Source organism: Sinohyriopsis cumingii, chromosome 5 (genome assembly GCF_028554795.1).
Source record: "Sinohyriopsis cumingii isolate HCF-2022 chromosome 5, ASM2855479v2, whole genome shotgun sequence".
In the NCBI taxonomy this organism is placed as follows: domain Eukaryota; kingdom Metazoa; phylum Mollusca; class Bivalvia; order Unionida; family Unionidae; genus Sinohyriopsis; species Sinohyriopsis cumingii.
Genome location: NC_142965.1, coordinates 58,901,242 through 58,927,684, shown reverse-complemented (window position 1 = coordinate 58,927,684; position 26,443 = coordinate 58,901,242). Strand labels below are relative to the sequence as shown.

Genomic DNA, 26,443 nt, shown 5'->3' with positions numbered 1-26,443 from the left:
ATAGACGGTGGATTGGCAAGGGTAATATTATATTTGAAATGCAATTGTCTAGTGGGGAGTAATGACACTAAACCCTGAAACATTATGTACCCATTTTAAATGCAATTGTCTACTGGGGCATAATGACACTAAACCCTGAAACATTATGTACCCATTTCAAATGCAACTGTCTACTGGGGTATAATAACATTAAACCCTGAAATATTATGTACCCATTTCAAATGCAACTGTCCAGTAGGGAGTAATGACACTAAACCTTGAAACATTATGTACCCATTTCAAATGCAAATGGAATGATAAATGAAAGGACATGGAATGGAAAATTAATCATACAAGAGCTCTATATAAACAAGGAAAAAATGGACATGGAATGGAAAATGAATCATGCAGGAACAGAAAATAAACAAGTTAAAAATGAACATGGAAATTAAAAATTAATCATACAGGAGCACTAAATGAACAAGGAAACACTTGACATGGAATGGAAAATGAATCACACAGGAACACTAAATAATAATGAATGGATGGAAATGGAGTGGAAAATAAATCATACAGGACCAATAAATGAACAATGAAATTAATGAATGCAAAGTAAACGATGCATACTATGTATAAAATATTGCTGAGCATCAATAATTAAACACAAAATAAATAAAATTTAAATGCTAATAATAAAATAATAATTCTAATGATAAATTATAAATGTTAACGATAAATTATAACTGTCAATGATAAATCATAAATGTCAATGATAAATTATAACTGTCAATGATAAATTGTAACTGTCAATGATAAATTATAAATGTTAATGATAAATTATAAATGTCAATGATAAATTACAACTGTCAATGATAAATTATAAATGTTAATGATAAATGATAAATGTCAATGATAAATTATAACTGTCAATGATAAATTATAAATGTTAATGGTAAATCATAGCTGTTCATGATAAATCATAAATGCTAACAATAAATCACAAATGCTAATGACAAATAATAAATGCAAATGATAACTCATAAATGCTAATGATGATTGATAAATAATAATGATAACTCATAAATGCTAATGATGACTGATAAATATTAATGATAACTCATAAATGCTAATGATGATTGATAAATATTAATGATAACTCATAAATGCTAATGATGATTGATAAATATTAATGATAACTCATAAATGCTAATGATGATTGATAAATAATAATGATAACTCATACATGCTAATGATGACTGATAAATATTAATGATAACTCATAAATGCTAATGATGATTGATAAATATTAATGATAAATCATAAATGCTAATGATGATTGATAAATATTAATGATAAATCATAAATGATAATGATAACTGATAAATATTAATAACTCATATATGCTAATGATGATTGATAAATATTAATGATAACTCATAAATGCTAATGATAAATTATTAATGTTAAATGGTAACCCCAAATCATAAATGGTAAGCTATCATGATAAGTGATAAATTGCAAGTGATACATGATAAATAGTAAATGAAAAACCATTGTAAATCATGAACAAAAAACCATAAATGACAAATGAAATTAATTAAAACACCAAATTACAATTTACCTTCTCTCAGATATATGAACTTTATATCATAATATAGTAAAAAGAATTGAATATGAACAAAATCCTATTTCAAGCATGAAAAAGATCATCATCCCATGATGCAATAGGCAGTTTTAACTCCAACAATGCATTGGGCAGTTTTAACTCCAGTGAGGCAATGGGCATTTTTAACTCCCATGATGCAATGGGCATTTTTAACTCAAAGTTATGAACGCATGAAGATGGCACCACTTTTCTTGTTAATTTTGTATCTTGATCTTCACTCTACTTTTATAACTTTGCCATTTCCAAACTTTCCATCAATTCTATATTATTTATAACAAATGTTAGTTCTCTGTGTACACTTTTCAATTTAAGATAGGGTCTCTATATCTTTGAAGAGCTTGAAAAAGTTGTATTTACACATAATGAATTCAAACATTGGTAACTATTACCTCCAGTTAACATACCAACCATGTGCTAATAGCTATTCATACTAGTGGTATGTAATATATATTTGCTATACTGTTACATTAAAATACAATTTTAAAAGTTAATAAATAAAATTTAAGTTTTGTTCCTCATAGTCCAAAACAAAAATCGCATTTTTAAAACTTTACTTTGGTAACTTCTTTCATACTAATCTGAGGAAAACATCTTATAACTTCCATTTACTTTCCAAGGTGACTATTTAATGACACTATGTATTCTGTACAATTACTTGCCAAAATGGAATCAAAGTACTTATAATCCTGAAGTGATAGAGAAATTTCAAAAAGGAGAAAAGGTCTTGAATTTTCTGAAATATGTTCCGAATGAGCTCATTCTTGAAGTCTTCCAAGATTTCGATACAATGATGCTTCACAGCAAATTTGTTCAAATCTAAAAATAAATGTGGATGCTTCAGTGATAATAATGTGGCTGGTGGAAGTATGGATGGACAGATGGATCAAGCTGTCTTAGTGGCCAGGAGCAATTATATATGGGGAGTCATGATAAAGTTAGAGCATATACAGAAGAGAGATAATACCTGATTACATAGGGACAAAGGATCATTCTTTTGATCTATTGCAATGCACAGAATATGGCCAATACAAGGTACATATTAAGGCCAATACAGGAATCAAATATAATTATATAAAATATTATTCTGCATTATTAGTAAATTGAAGCATGGACAAGAAAGTGGATTAAAAAATGGCTGGAGCATTTAAATTGGTATTAGTTTATATGATAAGCTGCAGGTATGTCATGTGGACCCTCATGCAGGTAAAAATTGTCAGTATGTATATACTGTACACAGCAAGCAAACTACATACCATAATAATGGCTACAATGTAATTCACAAGTAAAATCTATTCAGTTCACAAGTCACTTCTATTCAGTTTGCATGGAATATGTATTCAATTCACAAGTGTCATGTATTCAGTTTGCAAGCTATATGTATTTGTTTCATAAGTGTCATTTACTCAGTTCACAAATCAGACATATACAGTTTGCGAGTAATATGTATTCAATTCACAAGTGAAATATATAAAGTTTGCAAGTAATACATATTCAGTTCACAAGTGACATATATACAGTTCGTAAGTAATATGTATTCAATTCACAAGTATATACAGTTTGCAAGTAATATGTATTCAGTTCACAAATGTCATTTATTCAGTTCACACATCACATATATTCAGTTTGCAAGCAAGATGTATTTGGTTTATAAGAGTATTTATTCAGTTCACAAGTCACATGTATTCATTTTGCAAGTAATATGTATTCAGTTAATAAGTTCACAAGTGGCATGTATGCAAGTGACATGCTTTCAGTTCACAATTATTATTATCATGTTCACATTTAATATGTACTCAGTTCAAAACATGTACTCAGTTAAAAAGTGTCATTTATTCAGTTCATTAGACAAGTATTCAATCCAGAATATGTATTCAGTTCACAAGTGACATTTATTCAGTTGACAGTGACATGTATACCAGTGACATGTATTCAGTTAACAGTAACATGTATTCAGTTGACAGTGACATGTATACCAGTGACATGTATTCAGTTGACAGTGACATGTATACCAGTGACACATATTCAGTTGACAGTGACATATATACCAGTGACATGTATTCAGTTGACAGTGACATGTATACCAGTGACATGTATTCAGTTGACAGTGACATGTACACCAGTGACAAGAATTCAGTTCACAACTAATATGCAATCAGTTCAACAGTGACATGGTTTAATTTCAAATAAAGGGAGATGAAAATTTAAATTGAAGAAACCAGTAACAAAATCTCTGAATCATAAAAATGGTATATGAGCTGAGTATATATATATATATATATATATATATATATATATATATATATATATATATATATATATATATATTTCAAATCCTTTTTAAATTATATGCCAAACATTCCACAATAATAGTATGGATTTGACATTGCAGTTGCTGTGGACTATATTTTTCCTAATTTCAAAAGTTTGTACAGATAGAAAAGGTAAGGTTTGGAATTTCAAAGGTATTAATGGATTAAATGATTCTCAGCAAGATTTTAATTGCACCAGATAAATACTTTTTGATAAAGAAGGTGAGGTACAATTCATAAAAAACTGGATGCTGACTATTGACCTTTGTGCACTCTTTATCTCCAACATCAGCATATCTACATAAACAAACAGAAAAACAACCATCAGAACTGCTACCGGTATTCTTTATTTGTAAAAGAAAAAACAAAGTATTATAAATAAGTGTTCCTTACTTGCAAGCAATGATAAAATGCATCCTACTTTCCTAAGCCCCTTCTGACAATCACTGAATATGCTAGGCATATCGATACACAATAGGGATATTAATTTTCCATTCAAAATATTTGCAAAAATGATAATTTTCACTTGCACCAGAATTATCTATACAGTGAAAACAGCAATTATTTTTAATATCCAAAACTTTTGATGAATGACAGTACTTGTTGATGATAACATGTTCCCAATTTAAGTGTGTGTGTGATTTAGATTTTTAAAGTAGCTTTAACAATTTTCTTGTCATATCGCTATTATGGCTGCAGTGTGGCAGTTTAAAGTGATGTCAAGCACTAGGGCATCATGCCGCAGACATGTAGCATGTCCCACCCAGTCACATTATCCTCACACCTGGCCGACCAGTCCTAACACTAACCTCTTAATGCTGAGCACCTAGCGAGGCAGCTGTCAGTACCATTGTTAGAAGTCTTTGGTATGGCTCAGCCCATGTTCGAACCCATGATCTTCTCCATCCGGGGCAGACACTCTAACCACTAGGTCCCAATTTAAGTGAACACACAGTACAAAATTATTTTGTTGTGACCTTCGACCTTTATATAAACAGTATTTATTTGCAGAAATCATCATGGAAAGTACATAAATGAAACATGAGACAATGAGGATTGAGCAAAAACCATAAGCAAACTTTCAGCTCTCTCATTATTAACAATAATATTTTACTTTAATAATGCACCAGATTAAATAATGAAGGCTTAGGATTGCACAACATTGAAAAATAATGAGATATTAAAAGATAATTGTATATATCATACACAAAAAAATAATTATTAATTTCAGTGTACGCAAAATTATAATTATCATTTAGTGGTACTGACCATGTACAAAAAATAAAGGGATCATACCTGAACAAATTCTACAGAACACACGCATCTTGACAACCTAATGGTACAAACGTACAAGTTAAATAAAAAATATTTCTGTCTCATTTTGCTCTCACCTCAAGAATCTAATTAAAATAAAAAATAAAAGCAGTCAAAAAAATTTTTGTTGTTATCAGTGAACGAGAGAGAGAGAGAGGATTATGTCTCAGTGTGCAAGCTTGTCTGCATTTAGAGCATATGTTGCAAAATGATAGTCCTACATGTAAGACATATCACATGTTATTATGTTTTAGTGCTTAAAGGTATGGTCTCTGAAGTCCTTTGTCCATTTGTTAATAAACACCTGTAGATATTGTAATGACAATAAGAGAGCTTATGCACATATGCACCCATAGGATTTTTGCGGTGGGGGGGGGGTCTAGGATTTTTGGGGGGGCAGTCAGTCACGGCCTGGAGTTAGTATAGTAAGCAATCTGAAACTAAAGTGTTTTGAACTGAATCTTGTGATATTTTCAGCTTCACTTGCATGACTAAACTCATCGGAATTTATATATATATACATGTATATATCTATATATATTTGTAGTATGATTGGGGGGGTCATGTGCGCCCCCTCCTTGACCTATGCTGCAGGAGCCCATGCTTATGCATCTAATATCATATTTTCTCACCAACAATTAATATTTGCAAAAGCAAAATGGCAATATGGTATTTTTTATCTTTTTTGCAAACATAAATCTTCTTAGAAATTTTATGTCCAATAATTTAATGGATTTTTTCGAAAACTAAAAAGTGATATGAACAAAAAATTATGATACATTTAAATAATTATTATTTTGATAACTGATTGTGTACAAAAAATTAAATGGTACAAAAAAATACATTAAATATGGTACTGTATTGTAATAATATCAAACATTAACTTATATGCATTTATAGCAGATACATGTACTCCTGCAAGACCAAAGAAAAAAGGAGAAAAAGAAAATACAGTGAAACCATGCTTGTACACACATCGTTATAACATGAATTAGGATATATCACTGTCATGGCATAGGTCCTGAAATTGTAAAAATTTTTACAAATTTCTTGAACAACTATCAAAGCTTTGGTGCCGAAATAAATAAGAGTTTGACTTAATAACGTTACATTGTCAAAGAAAATATATATTGTCACTGTTTTTAGCTTATTCTTTGAAGATTATACCTTCTTAAAAAGCCAATAATTGTTAATATAATTATTACTCCAACTATCAACAATAATGCTATTAAATTGTATTTTTTTTGTCTTCAATGTATCCCGTGTAAAACTTGAAGATATTTGCTTCACTATTTAAGGGAAAGCAACAGATCACCAATGCCTCCTGAATCAACTAACATACATACCCATATAACAAAAAATGTCACAGTGACTGTTGAAATAATTCATCACCCCATTCCACCCACTCCCCAGCTATAAATGTCCAATCTCTCATACATGCATAGACCACTTTTCATTGTAGTGATAAAGTGTTTTATACTGCTAAACACTAACTGCAACAGTGGAGGGATCTGCTGTTATGATCAAACAAACTACTCTATATTTTTGTTCTGCAGTAATGCAAAGTCATAATTATTCAGATAAGTTTGAATATAGGTCTTATTTTATTTAGCTGTATCTACAAGAGGACTCAACTGTTTTTAGATCAATTTTTACCCATGAAACTGAATGTTTTACTTACAAATATGGTTGAGGCACACACACATTAGAGTGATTATCTCTTGTACATGTACATTACAAGGTCAGTACTTGTATACAAATATATGCTGAAATATATTTAAAGTGAAAATACAAGATTCATTTTGAAAAATCCTGATCTCTGATTAACGCATTTTATTGTTGATAAAAAAATCAGTCCCTTTGAATATGTCCTGCATATATGAATGTTTCAGAAACTACAAAGTTGCATAAGTTAGTGTGAGCGTATTGGCAAGAAATTAAGCGATTCAATTCGAATGAATCTAAGTGAGAAATTCTAGAAATGATGTCTTCTTGTCCCCATTTTCAAAGGAATTACACTTTCTTGATAAAATAAGAACTGTGGTGATTACAATACTCTATTTACAGTTGCCAATTTTCTAAAATATGAATATGTGCCAAAGCACAGATCTCTGCCCCGACCCAATAAATATTAAAAATGTAATACTCAAGGATTTGATGCTCAATATGTGACAATTTAAATTGATAACTGTGCTTATGAAGGATGTAGTCTTTCCCCCATTGCCCCACTGCCCTCCATGACTAGTACTTGTAAGAGGAAGCACATGCAGTATTTTCATCAGTTAGCTGACCTGTCTGGTCATTGCCTGATACACAGTGTCACTTTCTAAAGCCCAACTATCATGTTAGAGTGGAACTTCATGGCATGAAGATATTGGCATGGAGGAGGGGTGTTGGGCAGATAAAGGACTTTTAATTTCAGCTCAGGTGGTGCACATGAAGTAACTAAAGAATAGTGGCCAGAGAAAATGTTTTAATCAATCATCTGTACGAATTGCATGCAAGAAGTAAAACACAGCATGATCCTGAATCTCACATGACAGATAGAAACTCACTGACCGTGACTGTCTCACATAATGTCAAGATGTATACACATGCTAAGTTTGATTAAATCTATAAATATTATTTTGTGGAAAGTGGGTCTAGTAATGTGGCATCATTCAAGTATTCTTCAGATATATCAACAACTGGATTTCATAGGAATCTGTTCGTTCTTGTTTCTCTTATAATTCTCAAAAGCCAGCCCAGCTAACAATCTGTGTGAGGACACCTTTTACCTTAATGTTAGAATGCTATCAACTTGTTCACTGGAATACAGCTAAAAATAAATCTGAACAAAATTCACTTGTATTTGTACAAGTCACTGTTTTTATAAGCACAATGAAGTTCCGATATGCAAGTCATGAAATCTGACTTGACCCCATGGTCAAAAAATTCTGCTTTTCAAGACTCTTTCATAACAGTGAAGATATGTTAGTGGTCACATCTGCACCATTTCATTTTCACACCAGAAGAAGTATTATCATGTGAACCCCATTTCAACATCATTTGTGTGAACCCCATATGAACATCATTCATATGAACCCCATTTGAACATCATTCATGTGAAGCCCATTTGAATATTATTCATATGAACCCCATTTGAACATCATTTATGTGAACCCCATTTGAACATCATTAATGTGAACCCCATCTGAACATCATTCATGTGAACCCCATTTGAACATTGTTCATGTTAACCCCATTTGAACATCATTAATGTGAACCCCATTTTGAACATCATTAGTGTGAACCCCATTTGAACATTGTTCCTGTTAACCCCATTTGAACATCATTCGTGTGAACCCCATTTGGACATCATTCATGTGAATCTCATTTGAACATCATTCATATGAACACCATTTGAACATCATTCATGTGAACCCCATTTGAACATCATTTGTGTGAATCCCACTTGAACATCATTCATATGAACACCATTTGAACATCATTCATGTGAACCCCATTTGAACATCATTCATGTGAACCCCACTTGAACATCATTCATGTGAACCCCATTTGAACATCATTCATGCAAAAGCGGTTATAGCAAGATATTTAGATTGCCACAATAAAATAGTGTTATGTTTTGAGGTCAGCTGAGCACCATTTTTATTCAGAGCTATTTACAAATTGCAATTATACAGCTTTTTTGAAAACCATACATCAGTATGACCAACCATTCAGATAGAAGAAGTAACCACATAAAGATTTTAGGATGGTGGTCAAAAAAGCCATTGTGGCAGTTGAAGCAACTTCACTACAAGATTTTTTTTAGTAAGTCATATTGGCATAACTTTCATTTTGGACCAACCATATACAGTGTGAAGTGTTTCTTGTGAAAACTATGTTGATACATGTACTACTATCCATTAAAGAGGAGTGGTGATAGTAATTTTCAAGATGGTCAACATAGTCATCCAGTCAGAATTTTCCTTTAGGACCAACAAGATATCATACAAAAATCTCTTTGTAAAAACACAATTTCTATATGATAATCTGTCCAAACAGAGCAGCTATAACTAGACTTTCAAAAATGGCTACCCCTATTGCCAAATTGGAGGTGTCATTGGCACCATTTTCATTTCATTCCAACCATGTATCATGAGACATCCCAGTAATCCTAACAATGGACCAGTCTAACATGGTGTAAAGTCCTTGGGCAAGGACTTAACTCCAATGTAAAGTCCCTGGGCAAGGACTTAACTCCAACTGCCTTGGCACTAAAACACCTGCTTTAAAGCACCAAATCAAACCATACCAAACCCAGTAGTTTGGAATCACTAGCAACAACAAACATGTGCTAATGAACAGACTCCGGGTTATAGCATCAGATATTCTGGTCTGTGACAAATGAAAGAACAAATGCCTAAAAAAATATTTAAATTGAAGAATGATGAATACCAAATAGCAAATAGAGACCACCAGTGCAATATGTATACTAAGTTTTACATGGATATCTTGCATAGTTTGAGAGATATACTGTGGAAATAAAAGTGTGTATGATGGATGGATGGGTGAAAAGAAAAACAGACAAAAAATACAAATAATGAAACTGATAAATTGTGAATAGTAAAATTTACATGTGGACCAAAAGTCCATTATATGTTATGGAAACAAAAGTGTTTGGAGGCATGAATGGATAGAAAAAAAGACCAAACAAAACAAAATATTGAAATCAAAGAATTATGAAAAGCAGAATGACAGTTTGGACCACAGGCTAATATATACATCAAAAGCTTGATGGAAATACCTTGAATGGTTTGAGTAATGCCATTGAAATTAAACTTTTGTATCTTCTTATAGTAAACCTTTCTTCAGAACAAAAAACAATGAACATTTTTCTAATTGGACCTGGTAATTGCCCAGATTGTTAAAAAAATGAGGACTTTGACTAAACTTTTTAGTTTTGTTGCCTTTGTGGTAACTATCTGTGATTGGAGTGTCATTCTTGTCTCCCCTCCATCTAAAAATTAAAACCCTTTATGCCAGGATGCTTTGTGTCAAATTTGGTCTTGTTTGATAAAAGGTTGTTGAAATGTCTAATCTGTTTTTAGTAACTGTGGGAATATTTAACAGAGAATCAACATTGTTTGAACAAAACTTGAAAAAACACATCATCCTTCCTGACAAGTTTTGGTGGGTTTTGAGAAGTTGAAAATAATAACTGTTGATTGATGTAAGATGGATGCAAAACAAATAAGTTCATTAGCATTATGGCCAGGTGAGTTAAAGATGTGTATTGATCTATAAAAACTCTAAAATCAAAGGCAAATTAGATGAACTCAATAGCTTGCTGACACAAATCCCCATGCACTTCACTTCACAAATCACCATGCTTTTCACTTCACAAACACCCATGCTTTTCATTTCACAAACTCCCAGGCTTTACACTACACACACCCCTATGCTTTTCACTTCACAAATCCCCTTGCTTCTTACTACACGAATCCTCATGCTTTTCACAACACAAACCCCCATGCTTTTCACTTCACGCATCCAGCCCCTCACCCCCACTACTACTTACCACTCATATTCCCCATAATGACCTTGTGGTCATAATACACAATAAGTCAAAACTTTATATGAAGCATCAAGCTCTATGCAGAAAATATTTAAAAACGTCATTGAAAATTTTGTACATTGTATTTTAACCCATCTTCCATAGATTACAGAGACAGGAACCAAAACTGACACACCTCTTACAAATGGTTACCACAGAAGAAAAGTTTCGTTAAATTCCACCCAGAAGGAAATGCGGTAACAAATGGATGGATAAACTGAGGGTATCACAATATCCCGAACTTCATTTTAACACATCATTATGAAAAGACCACAATAACATTTACCTGACAGTATTCCACTCTGGAATTTTTGTGTCCAATGGCCACCAAGACATTAAATAATGGTCTCTGCAAACTGTTTCTGTCCCGACTAATAGCAAAATAAATATTTTCTGGGAATGTTCGATTAATATCTGAAAATGGAATATCAGCTATTATACATTAGATAACAAAATCTCAAAAAAATAAAAATCACTACAAACAATATTCTTAAAATAAGAGTAACAGAAATTCTTTAATGTTTTACTTTAAGTCAGCTGTAGGTTCTTGAATTAACTTAGTACATACATGTTCAAGAAAAAAGAATATTGGCCAGAGAAAACGTTTCATTCAATCATCTGTACAAATTGCATGCATTAATTCATAATACTGTAAAAAAGATTGTGTTTTGTTTCTGAGGCCAAACTGCCTAATGTAGGGGATGAGAATCCACCCCTCTGCTAGTGTTATGAATTGGACTCTTCAAGCCAGTTCACTAGACGAAGAAGAGCGGACTCTTCAAGCCAGTTCACTAGATGAAGATGAGTGGACTCTTCAAGCCAGTTCACTAGATGAAGATGAGTGGACTCTTCAAGCCAGTTCACTACATGAAGATGAGTGGATTTTCCTGAACAAACATCATAAAACTCTAACAACAGTACAGTTCAGTGTCACTGAAAACAGGTAGAAAATAAAAAATTATAGCAACAGTACAGTCTTAAGTCATGGCAGACATGTAGCAAAATAAAAATAATAGCAATAATACAGTTCCAAATTATTGAAGAAACACAGCCAAAAAATAATTATAGCAACTGTACAGTCTCATGTCATGGAAGAAAAGTAACAAAACAAAAATATTTTGAGACCTGCAGTGTTGAGGCCTATTTAACATATTTCTACATGGATAAAAGGGGCTGGTTCCGACTGGCTTCAAGAGTCCAATTGATAACACTAGCCACTTCAAAATGGCACTTTAAAGTGTCTAAACACTAGCAACTGCAAAACAACAATGCACAGTCAGTATGGAATAATCAGTAAAACAAACAGCATAGACCCTGATCTGCAATTGCATTATCCTATGGCAAATCAGGGTCCTTGCAGTTTGCAGTTTTACTCAACTTATAAGCAATTATAGATGGCAACTGGTAACTAGTTATTGACAAAAATACCAGATTGATACAGCCAATCGTTTGAGAGGGGAAGAAATAAAAATGTTTACGATGGCCACCATGGTGGCCATGCTGTGGGTCAAATGGCATCACTTTAAGACCAACTTGATACCATAGCAACTTTTCTCATGATAACCCCATGTCAAAATGACTTTCCACTGATGAGGATTAATATTAATACTCTGGCTGCCATGGTGGCCATATTGGATATCAGATGCATTTTATTTCCATTTAGTACTAACTAGACATTAAAAAAAGTCTTTTAGTTTTTGGGAAGAAGGAGCAATAACAAGATTTACAACATGATCATCACTGTGGCCTTACTGGAAATCAGACTGGTTCTTTTTTCATTTACTACCAACTAGTCATCACAAGAAGTCTTTCAGTGAAAACCCCATACTGATAGAACAGTTCATTCAGGATAAATAGTGATAATACAATTTTCAAGATGGCCATTGTGGTGGCCATATTTGATGTCTGGATAGCACCATTTGAATTTAAGACTTGCCAGGCACTTTAAGACATTTTTCAGTAGAAAAACCCATGTTGATATGACCATTCATTCAGCATGAGTAGCAATAACAAGATTTGGAAGAGGAGAGCAGGCATATTAGACATGCAAGCAGCAAAATTTTCATTAAAGACCAATTAAACATCATAAAAAGTCTTGCAGTGAAAACCCCAAGTCAATATAACTTCCTGTTCAGGAGTAAGAATAACAAGATTTCAAGATGGCAGCTATACTGGACCTCAGAGCTGCACCATTTTTATTTTATGATCAACTTGACATCACAAGAAGTCTTTTAGTGAAAGCCTGATGTTGACCTGACCATCCATTTTGAATGAGTTAAGATTTTCAAAATGGAAGCTGGATGTCTGAGATGCACAAGTTTCGTTTAGGACCAACTAGATCATAGAATGAATGTGAGTTCAATGTTTCATGGCTATGCTCCAAGTAGTTTGGGAAAAATATCCAAAACTAATTTGTGATAATGGATGGATGGATGATGGACATCATACCATCCCATAGTTTCTTTTGGTCAGTGACCAGTAGAGTCAAAAACAAACTGTACAGCTCTGTATCCACCCCATATCCCATATTTGATTTTACCTTTCTTCCTTGTCATATTCTGGTGGCAAGCTCAAAAAATTTCCCAAGGGCAAGTACAGTTTTCTATGGGGACAACCTGACTTGAATAACATTTGCCCTGCCCTGGATACTAATGGAACCTTTAAAACGCTGAGTATATCTGATAAATCATGTAAAGCGAAATTAATGCAAGCAGAGATTAAATAATGGAATTAAACAGACACACAGACAGGACTGTGTAACAACTGAAACATACAGTATGTTCCACTAGTGCAATAATTATATACAGTATAATTTTAATACTGAATATTCTGTAAGAAATAATTTCATTATAGGTAGAGATGATTGCAGATACATGTCTGCTATATTTTATATTTTGTTACTTTGCAAGAAATTTCCTATGCCCATTGATCTACAGAACACTATCAGAATCACATGTATCAATTAGGTTTATACATCAATACTTACCCATGCGTACTGTTTCTACAAGTCTGGGATCATAATTTGCTTTTAGTAATTGTGCATATAGACCTGGGTTTTCCCTCATCTTCTGGGTAGCCCCACTCAAATTCATCCATACCTGTACATGTAAACAGTAAGTAAAATCGTAACAACCCTAACAGAATACCTAAAAATTACCTTCAATCCATATTTCATTAAATTCCTGTTATAATAATTTATACTGTATAATAATAATAATAATGAGGACTTTGTATAGCACCTAATCTTTAGAAGCTCTAAGCGCTTTACAACATCAGACAACACCTATAAGATAAAAAACATATATAATATATGATTACAAAAACAAAGACCATGAAATTAGAAAACAAAAAACATGCTGAGAATATTTAAGGCAGGAAACATTATTAGGTCTTTAAGTTTGTTCTTGCAGTCACAATAAGTGAGTTTTGAGAGCACTCTTGAATGGGATCACTGTGTCTTTGTGTCTAAGTTCAGTGGGCAATTCATTCAGATAACTGCACTTTATCAGGTATACAAATTAATTTTTACCACCCATAAATCACACTATTTCAGTATTCATTTTTCTCCAGGACTATTAGTAACTTGTACACCAATCTAAATCTCACTAGATAAAAGAAAATATTGGTATGGTCTGCATGCAAATGATCAACTTCATTCAAATATTGATTTTTTAAAATAACTTTCAATGTCACTAAGTAAACACTATCATATCAATCTCCACTAGAAATGAACATCATTTTTAATGTTAAAGTATTCATCAACATGACCATGTTAAATGTTAAAACATTCATCAACATGACCATGTTAAATGTTAAAGCATTCATCAATAAGACCATGTTTAATGTTAAAGCATTCATCAAAATGATCATGTTTAATGTTAAAGCATTCATCAACATGACCATGTTAAATGTTAAAGCATTCATCAATATGACCATGTTTAATGTTAAAGCATTCATCAAAATGATCATGTTAAATGTTAAAGCATTCATCAACATGACCATGTTTAATGTTAAAGCATTCATCAAAATGATCATGTTAAATGTTAAAGCATTCATCAACATGACCACGTTAAATGTTAAAGCATTCATCAACATGATCATGTTTAATGTTAAAGCATTCATCAATATGATCATGTTTAATGTTAAAGCATTCATCAACATGATCATGTTTAATGTTAAAGCATTCAACACCATAACCATGTTTAATGTTAAAGCATTCACCAATATGATCATGTTTAATGTTAAAGCATTCATCAACATGACCATGTTTAATGTTAAAGCATTCATCAATATGATCATGTTTAATGTTAAAGCATTCATCAACATGATCATGTTTAATGTTAAAGCATTCAACAACATAACCATGTTTAATGTTAAAGCATTCATCAATATGATCATGTTTAATGTTAAAGCATTCATCAACATCATCATCTTTAATGTTAAAGCATTCAACAACATAACCATGTTTAATGTTAAAGCATTCATCAATATGACCATGTTTAATGTTAAAGAATTCATCAACATCATCATCTTTAATGTTAAAGCATTCATCAACACGATCATCTTTAATGTTAAAGCATTTATCAACATGACCATGTTTAATGTTAAAGCATTCATCAATATGACCATGTTAATTGTTAAAGCATTCAACAACATGACCATGTTTAATGTTAAAGCATTCATCAATATGATCATGTTCAATGTTAAAGCATTCATCAACATGATCATCTTTAATGTTAAAGCATTCATCAACATGACCATGTTTAATGTTAAAGCATACATCAATATGACCATGTTTAATGTTAAAGCATTCATCAATAAGACCATGTTTAATGTTAAAGCATTCATCAACATGATCATGTTTAATGTTAAAGCATTCATCAACATGTCTGTGTAGGCACCATTACTGATCTTATATAAAATATCAGCTTGATTGTTAAGTTATCTGCTTCTTAGCTGTCATCACAAAAATTACAGACAAAAATTAACGATCAAGAAAATGGTCAAGAAAATGAACATACTGTCTGATTATTACCAGTGTTGGGAGGAAGAACTAATTTTTTTATACGTGGCACTTTCACTGTGACATTACGCCTCTTTGTTGGCCATGTACTACAACACTGATTTTGTTAAATGTATTGCCTATGGTGGTTATATAATGATTTGTAATGATCTAGAAGCAGAAAAATAATATGAATAAACATCACTGAATGATATATGTAAACAAGTTCTAAAAAATGACACCAATAACTGAATTGTTGATAAAGCACATCTATATAACCTGCATGACTCATTCAATCCCATAGCACTTGTCATTCTTTGATGATAGTGATCCATCACTTGTTTTTCTATTTTTGAATGAATGAATCTGGCTGTATTTTAATAAGTGAGTCATTTTATGTTTGGCAGGTTTCAGATATACAGTATAACTTCGATTATCTCACACCCGATTAACTGTCAGTCTCTGTAAACCACCAGGGCATTGTACGTCAAAATATTAAAAACAGGTACACGTACATGTGTAGATATTATGATTTTTTGATGACCAAGTCTATTATATAATACTTTTAATGTACATATTCTATTATCCATCTATTCTCATATCTGTCATGATCTCAGTCCTGCACCTTGAGAGATAATCAAAGTTCTACTGTATCTGTAACCAACAGTTTAGCAAATGATTCATTTCCAAGGTATTCACCCCTTCTGAAAATAGGTATTAACCTCTTCTCAAAATAGACTCATCCAGTATCCCAGCATGCATCTATATGAAGCTAGTTGTGATCACCAAGAGGATTGATTACTTTTCTCCCTCAATGAAATGCTCATGACAATGAGCAATAGCAAAAGAGTATGCCTGAGCATTTCTGAACCTTCATATACAATGAATTCATCTTTATTTGTGGCATGTACATTCTTTTACAAATGTTGCTATTTCTACAAACCACACATGTAAATACCTTATGGAAAATTTCTTTGTCATAAATGTCATAGACGAATGAGAGACAAATCCACATGCAGTCAATACTGTCATAAAGGTTGCCTCAATTAAACAACTACCTGTCTTAGACAACTATATTCTCAGGTTACCTAAAATTACATTTTTAAACAAAAAAAGCCTGCCATAAGCAGCCAATTTTCTTAAGATCTTACTTTATTTTTTTCTTGAGTTGGCTGTGAAGGACAGATCTGATTAACAGTACATGTATACAGTGTTTCCTTTTACATATATTTGTGCAACAGAGATGCATGTCTGAGAGGTGTAGTGTTTGTAATTGTTTACATGTAATTTGCTGGTTTGTAGCTGTGCTACAATAAGAAGAAAACTCTTCGAAGTTTAAATGCAGCATTATAAACCATTACACTCGAGGACTTTTGGATAAATATGATCTTTGAAGAAGTAAAATAAAACCGATCAAAGTACAAATTTCATGACATTGGCAGTAAATAAGTTGTAATTTGGTTACAAAGATTTATTTGGCTTTTTTATTGGCTTATATATGTTACATGTAATGTATTGGCTTCTATATGTTATATGTAATGTATTGGCTTATATATGTTATATATAATGTGTTGGCTTATATATGTTATATGTAATGTATTGGCTTATATATGTTATATATAATGTGTTGGCTTATATATGTTATATGTAATGTATTGGCTTACAATGCTGTTGAGTATTTCTTCGCACGTAAGGTTTCTGTCTCCAATACTGAAGCAAAATGCATACCAAATTCAACCGACTGACAAAAATAAAATAAAGCAATGTTTACCATTTGAAAAGAGGCATTTGTCACCAGAATATTCCATTCAAAATAATATTAATTTTGGACACAGGGGATAACACCCTCGTGTTTTCCTGACTTGCAATATGTCGGCCTATTCTGCGTACAGCTTTGAAAAGATGTAATGTTTATCAATTGGGCTTTAGAAATGAAATACATTACTTTAGACAGTTTCTGACAGCAGTTCAGTTGAGTAATTAGGTCAGGTTTATAATTAGTTTTACAAAATTCAATGTAAAAATGCCAATAAATGGCAAGTGATATTAGGCAAACTAAACCGATCTTGTAAAAAAATTTAGTAAACTTCAACATTTTATAAAAAAAATAAGCTATTATGTGGAAGAAAAACAACAATGAATAGGATGCAATGTGTTTACAATGTCTTGTTTATGGGGAAAAATTACTACAGAATTTAGAAACAGACTATATGCCGGGGAATTTCTTGAGAATTTATGTTCTAGCGGCAAGTTGATACGTTAGGTAGCAGACAATTTTGTACATGTGAGACAACTTCTTGCAAAATTGGAAACTTGAATTCCATCTTTTATATAATGTATTTATTTGTATGATTCTAAAAGATGCATAGTAAATCAGATTTTCTGGGTTACAGGTTCAAGAAGGTCATGGAGTGGATCTTCACGTTGTCATTTAGAAATCATATTTTCATGTGAATTTCGAGTCTAAATGTGGGATATTTTTGTACACTTTATGAATATCACTTTTCTTAATTAAAGTATGATCTTCCTTTCTTGGTACAAAATGGATTTTTAAACAAAATAATACGTCATTCAATGTTTACAGAAATGACGTATCGTTGCGCAGAATTACCTGACTCACAGAATTGGCCGACATGGTGGTATATATGTTATATGTAATGTATTGGCTTATATATGTTATATGTAATGTATTGGCTTATATATGTTATATGTAATGTATTGGCTTATATATAATATATGTAATGTATTGGCAAATAATTATAATACAAAAGGATAAAAGAGACTGTTAAAAATGAAATTATCAACTAAAAGGAAAATGAATGAATAAACTCTAACTGGACAATGCATTTGTTTTGATTATTGTGCATGTTTGCTGATTTGTAATTTTCAGACTGACAGAGAGAGAGGGGGACAATGTAATTTAAATTATAATTTACCGTGTTCAGCTGAAAAAAAATTAGGAGATAAAAAAATTCTGAACATTCTTGAGCCCTAAACGTTTCCCCTGACCCCCACCCCCATTTCCGACATCAAGTTTTTATTTGGACTCTCAGTCTTACCCCCCTAGGATATACACTGGTATATAAGTACTTGTACTAATTAAAATTGAATATTTCACAAAACCATGAAAAGCATAAAAAATGAAGGCCATAAAGGTAAAATAGTTTATGGCTGTATTAGTCTGATTAGTCTGGATTTTGCAGAAAAATGACAAATGCAAGATGAAAAGCACATTAAAAAAATCAAAGGACACTTCAAAATACAAGAAGAATGCAGTTTACCATTGGTCTATGTTCTGCTGGAATGCCTTTCCTACAAAACCTCTTGACTGAAAAGTAAAAATAGTCAGTTAATATCAACCAAACCTCATTCACAAATTTAAAAGTTTTCCATAACACGGCCCCATAATCATGAAACTCAACTGGAGTACTCAAACTTAAAATTACATATACCATACATGTAGTTCTTGTATTTATTAATTTATTACAAATTAAATTATATATGCGTTTGTCTCTAAATGAACTAGTACTATGAAATATCGTCAATTTCAATTAGACTACTTCTTGTAAGCTATCAAAATATAAGTCTACATGTCGAATTCAGGATCTTTATAAATGTGGGTCTTGTTCATAAGGTGAGAGATGAGTACTAAGAGCAATGTTTGCAAATGAGTACTAACAGTAAAGTGTGTAGATTAGTACTAACAGTAATTTATGCAAATGAGTACTAGCAGTAATATATGCAAATGAGTACTAACAATACTATATGCACGAGCACTAACAGTATTATATGCAAATAAGCACTAATAGTATTATATGCAAATGAGCACTAACAGTAAAGTATGTAGATTAGTACTAACAGTAATATATGCAAATGAGTACTAACAATACTATATGCAAATAAGTACTAACAGTATGTTTGCAAATGAGTACTGACAGTAAAGTATGTAGATTAGTACTAACAGTAATTTATGCAAATGTGTACTAACAATAATATATGCAAATGAGTACTAATATTAATTTATGCAAATGAGTACTAACAGTAATATATGCTGATGAGTACTAACAGTAATGTATGCAAATAAGTATTACAGTAATGAATGCAAATAAGTACTAACAGTATGTATGCAAATAAGTATTGACAGTAATGTATGCAAATTAATACTAACAGTAGTGTAAGCATATTAGTAACAATAATGTATGCAGATGAATACTAAGAGAAATATGTGCAAATGAGTACTAGCAATAGTGTATGCAAATGAGTACTAACAATATGTATGCAGATGAGTACTAACAGTAATGTATACAGGTGAGTACTAACATTAATGTATACAGGTGAGTACTAACAGTAATATATACAGATGAGTACTAACAGTAATGTATACAGATGAGTACTAACAGTAATGTATACAGATGAGTACTAACAGTAATGTATACAGATGAATACTAACAGTAATGTATACATCAACTTACTGATTATGTCAACTGTTAGATCAGCAGAATTATCATGACCTTTGGATCAATCACATTTTCTGTACAATGACTTTATAAAATACTCACTATATACTATTTAATACACAATCCTGTATTTGGTGCATAACAGTCACTATATAAATATTAATAAACATTCCTGTACTTGGTATATAATAGTCACTATTCAAATCTTAATATACTTTCATCTAATTCATATAATTCTCTCTATTTATTTCTTAACAAACAGTTCTGCGTTTGGAGTATAATAGTCGATATATACTACTTCATAGACATTCATGTATTTAGTGTATAATCATCACTATATATTTTAATATACATTCCTGTACTTGGTGTATAGTAGTAATTATTCAAATCTTAATACACATGCTCATCAAATATCAAACACTTACACAAACTCCTAATAAGTGATGAAACATACATTTTCAACTAGTAATTTTCAACTTGCTTTGTTGTATGGAAAGAAAAAAAAAAGGTTTTCACAAAAGCAAAAACAAAAATGTCCACACAACTTTAACCCATTTCTTCATACATTTTATATTCTAGATTATTATATGGATATGGGGGTCCCAAGTGGCCGAGTGGTCTAAAGTGCTCTCCGTTACGGATCACTGCCATCTCACCTCTGTCTGCGTGGGTTCGAGTCTAGGATTCAGCTAACATGGGTATGTGAGAAAGCTTGCCAGTAGCTTCTCGTGGGTCAATGGTTCTTCCCAGGTTCTTCCTCCACCATTAATACTGGCCGCCATGCATAGCCTATCGTATGCTGAAATATGGCATTAAACCCCACAACAACAATTATATGCATACAAGTGTCAGTGTTGTAATCCAAGAGCCACATGTTTAATACTCACCCAAGCCAACCTAGAATGGCTGACTCTTGAGTGTCCTTGGAAGATAAAAAGTAAGCTAGCATGCAGTGAAAATCTATATACAATCATTGTATTAGATTTCTCCATGAAGCAAAAGATTTTTACATTATCTTCTTTTTCCACATGTCCATTTTGTGGTGCTGGTGGGAGGGGGGAAACAGTGAACCTACAACCATTCCAGTCAATATCAATTTAATATGTTTCTAATCTAATACTGAGGTTGTGAAACCTGTATTGGTGGACCCCTCCATATAAAGGATGCTTTCTTGTGTGAGATAAATACATACAATGGACATGTTCTGAATGGATACTTCCAGATAAAGGACACATCTTCCAAGTGGACAGTTCCATTTAAAGGATACTTCCTCTGAAAGGACACATCCAAAAAAGGACACACATTCAGAAATGACACCTAAATATAACTGACATATGCACACAAAACACACTAAAAGACACTTGCTCATTAAGAACACCTGTTATAAGAACACCTTTTCCCAATTTTTCTTTCATATTTAACCCATACATAAAGGATGCAAAACAGGGACCAGCAATAGTTAAGTTGGTAGTGCACTGGACTTGTAATTCAGAAGTCCCAGTTTCAATACCCACCCAGTCCAGCACAGGTGAACTCTGTGTTCCCTATGGAACAGCACTAAGCTCCCATTTTATCAGCATGAAATAGCCAATATTGTATTGAAAGTGTCATTAAAACCATCCAACCAGCCACACTCAAAGGATGTGTCCATTACTAAAAGGATCTAATTCTACCTAATATACCTACTCCAACTGCAACAACATGGACCTTAATCTCCAACACATACTGTGCCAGCAGATCAGGGTCTATGTTGGTCCTTCTAATGACTGATCAGAACAAACTACATTGACCCATATCTGCCAGCATATTATGCAATGGCAGATCTGGGACTGTGCAGCTTGCAATTGAACTTATACACAAACATATACAGTGAATGTCCCTCTGAAAAGGACCCATTTTTATTTAATAGCAAAAAATACATTGAAACTTTAATAATATTAAATTGATTTTGGATTCAAATTCATTGTTTATTAATTTCACATCTATTAAGCTTCCCCAGCATGTGTTTTAAATCTACAGCTTGACAATTGATTTATTACTTGAATATGTATAACACATTTTGAATTTTCCAGTGCAGACTCATTTTAAAACAAACAGAATTTGGTGGCTGAAACTTTAAGTGTGTGTGTGTGTGTGTGTGTGTGTGTGTGTGTTACATTTTTAACACAGCTGTAACACTTTTAGTCATATTGCTATGATGTCCGCAGTATGGCAGTTTATAGTGATGTCTAGCACTGGAGCATTATGTGCAGACATGTAGCATCATGTCCCACCAAGTCACATAATCAAGACACATGATCGACCAGTCCTAATCCTAACCTCTTAATGCTGAGTGCCAAGTGAGGCAGCTGCTAGTACCATTTTTATAAGTCTCTGGCATGACTCGGCCAGGGTTTGAGCCCGCAACTTCCTGCATCTGAGATGGATGCTCTAACCACTTAAACCACTGGAGCAGTTACTTGATTTAATTTCTAAGATGATAAGATCTTAAGACTTGTACTGTTCTGTGCCAGCTTTCTTGCTTAGTTGCCAATTTTACTCCCAACAGCAACAATGATACCCTTTCAGGAAAAATAAATGTATGTTTTAAAGGTTGAAATTTGTCAAATGCTTCTTCTCAACATACATTACAGAATAATATTACAGTATTGAAAAGTATCTTGCTCACCTACAAAAATTATAATCAGGGTACTTTTCATGAAGTTACATCTCATCATCATACATTCTGAATATGACTAAAGGTGCAGAAAGCAAAGGTTTTTTTTCTTTCTCACAATGTAGAGCAAGCCAAAATACACTTACATATCTTCCACCTAATTAGACTGATATTTTATGTTTAATCACTATTAGCAAAACAAGCATCATCATCGACAAATACAAACTTGAGGTGGTCAGTCAATTCATGTACTTCAGCTCTACCATCACCAACAACCTCTCGCTCGATGCTGAACTCAACAAGCGGATCGGAAAGCCATCAACAACTCTCTCTAGGTTGTCGCAGAGAGTGTGGAACAACAGTATGCTGACCCTGAACACTAAGATCACTGTGTACCATGCCTGAGTGCTAAGCGCTCTCATGTACACCAGTGAAACCTGAACTCTTCATGTACACCAGTGAAACCTGGACTCTGTACGCCTCACAACAGAAAAGACTGAGTGCCTTTCACATGCGATGCCTCCGATGCATACTCTGGATCACCTGGAGCGATCGAGTAACAAACAACAAGGTGCTCGAGCATGCCAAGATTCCCAGCATGGTCACACTCCTCCGCCAATGTTGCATCAGATGGCTGGGCCATGTACGACAGATGGATGATGGATGGATCCCCAAAGACATTCTTTATTCAGAACTTGCCTCTGGCAAAAGGTCAATTGGACGGTCACATCTCCGCTTCAAGGATGTCTGCAAGCATGACATGAAAGCCCTCGACATTGATGTCAACACCTGGGAAGAGCTCACTCTAGACAGATCAATCTGAAAGGCAGAGAGGACAATTTACACTTGCTAGCTGATGAAAGACGATCACAGAGGAAGAAGAAGCAGCTCCAACCAACACCAGATACATCTTTCAAGTGCAGCAAGGACTGCCACTCCCACGTTGAACTACATAGCCACAGCAGATGCTGCACAACCACAAACCGGGACATCTCTCATGGGTGCAGTTCCATCATCTCTTGAGACTAACGGATGCCAACAAATTAGACTGATATTTTATGTTTAATCACTATGTGCAAAACAATGTTCTGTCTGAAGCAGGTAGCTGATGAAATTAAATATTGACATAGACTGGCTAAATGGGCCTGAAATGTCATAAATTACAGTAACTCTGCCTGTTCCAGTACACAAAGGAATGTTCAAAATGCACACATTAGTAAAGAGCACCAACAAATTTTTTTGCTATATACACGTTTGATTATACTATATACTTGTGGACAGTCCCATGTGTATTTGTTATATCCTTTTAGAGAAAAACTCAGAGGACCCCGAGTGGCCGAGTGGTCTAAAGCGCTCACCATTCCGGATCACTGCCATCTCACCTCTGTCTGCGTGGGTTCGAGTCCAAGGCTCGGCTAGCGTGGGTACATGGGAAAGCCTGCCAGTAGCTTCTCATGGGTCGGTGGTTCTTCCCTGGGTTTTCCAGGGTTCTTCCTCCACCAGTTATACTGGCCACCATGTATAGCCTATCTTGTGCTGAAAAATGGCGTTAACCCCTAGAACAGAACAGCAACAGAGAAAAACTCCTCGCTGATATATCCACATTTGATTATACTATATATTTCACTAAAATTTTATGGTTAACATACTTTGCTATTTTACCACAAAACAGTCTTAATTATGACTGTGATATGAGAATCTCTCTTTCTCACGTAAATGTTAATATTTCAACAAAAATAATTAATCTGAACTAAGTTTTCTGTATTCAGATCCCACACACAAAACATTAAATACATTGCTGTTACTATCTGGATACAAAATCTGAAGATTCAGCCATTGAGACTTCTTCTGCTCTGTATAAAAACTACTCAACCAAAAAACATTTTTAGCCATAAATATAATGAACTCCATTACACCCAAAATATACAGTGTAAAAATTAATTCTTATTTTGACCATGTATATCAAACTCCATCACACCTGACATGTACTTGTACAGCTGTAATACAGCTTGGATTGCAACTGAAAATAAATCAAAACAAATCCAGCAACAGATGGTAAATGATATGGAAGCCATGGTTATTTAAGATTCTTGACATACCTGGCCAATGAACAATGCATCATGCCTAGGTACAGATCAATAATGTGACTAACTTTATAATACAATTGTATTTTTTATACTCACTGAATAAACGAACTTCAGCAACAACTGTTTTTCCATTAAGAAAACAGGAGTTTTGCCATGCATTAAACCTGTTGATGAAGTCAAAGAAAGGACACTTAAGGTTTGTCCTTTAAATACATTTAATAAAATTGGAAGATAATTATAAAAATGGCTTCTTAATTTTATCCCATTGTTATATGTGTCCCAAGCATGGAGGTGTCCATTATGACAGATTTTATGGTATTATTTATGATAGTGGTACAGTATGAACTGAGAGGGTTTCATGCCTTGATCTCAGTAATCTTTGCAAAGAAGCACATCTTTCCCTGCAGTGGTACAGACTGATACATAAAATGTTTTAAGTGTTTATGTACAAATATTTATGGTGCATACAATAGAGACAAAGCTCTCTGTAGCCATTTGAAATGAAAAACTTTGATCTGCAGTCTTCGGAAAATGGAGATCCAGATGTAAAAACTTAAAGTGAGAAAACTGGGAGTCAATAAGTGGACATAAGGTCTTCACATTCCAAATAAATTTATACCGCTTTAACATTTATGAAATCTTATTGACTATCATTCAATTTGACTATCTTCAGGTTTTGTTTCAATTCTTTGTAATTTTCACTTTCTAAACATAAAAATGCTGCATTTCTATTAATCTGACCACTTTTCTTTCCACCTATGGTGTTTTTCTAGTTAAAAATACTTTCTCAAGAACATTAAGTTTCAGAAAACTGAGTATCCATGGTTATGTATTGCTAGTCCACAGAATACACAGCCTTACAACAATGGGGAGTCCAAACCTAACATCTGATGTTGTAGGATGTAATAAATCTACTTACAGAGAGCTCTGCCAAAGCTATACTATATCATGCACACTTATTCCACAAAACCCAACATAACTAAGGAGGCAGTGCAATTGAAATTGTTACCTTCGAAAGGAATATGACTGTAATAAACATGGATCAGACAAAATTATCACCTGTTTCTCATAGACCAAAGAGTTAGTATGACAATAAATGTCAAGCATTCATAAACCCTTGGAAGTAAAACTAAAGGTTGAGATAATTTATAATCCCTTGAGAGTTTGTGACGCTAGTGTTTCTTAGCCACTTTTAGAAAGACATAAAGGCATGTCCTTTGCTTTTGCATGATGTCTTTATCTTGGGTGTCACGCTCTTTCTGAGTCTTTCTTGTGTTTACCAGTATCATGCTGCACGTACTGAATTTGAAGTGCTTCTTTTCTGTCTCTCTCTATTGTAACAACAAATATTTTATTTAAAATAAGGCATAC

The 26,443-nt window shown here is 33.1% G+C and overlaps 1 protein-coding gene across 1 annotated transcript in view; it reads right to left on the bottom strand.

The window, feature by feature from the left end:
• Window positions 1-26,443, bottom strand: part of LOC149799248 (growth hormone-regulated TBC protein 1-A-like) — a 76,223-nt gene that overhangs the window by 35,536 nt on the left and 14,244 nt on the right. The window contains exons 3-5 of the mRNA XM_089958528.1: window positions 19,154-19,200; window positions 13,857-13,968; window positions 11,157-11,284 (exon numbers count right to left, since the gene is read on the bottom strand). Of these exons, the coding sequence (XP_089814654.1) occupies window positions 11,157-11,284; window positions 13,857-13,968; window positions 19,154-19,200 (287 nt within the window). The remainder of the gene's footprint in view (window positions 1-11,156; window positions 11,285-13,856; window positions 13,969-19,153; window positions 19,201-26,443) is intronic.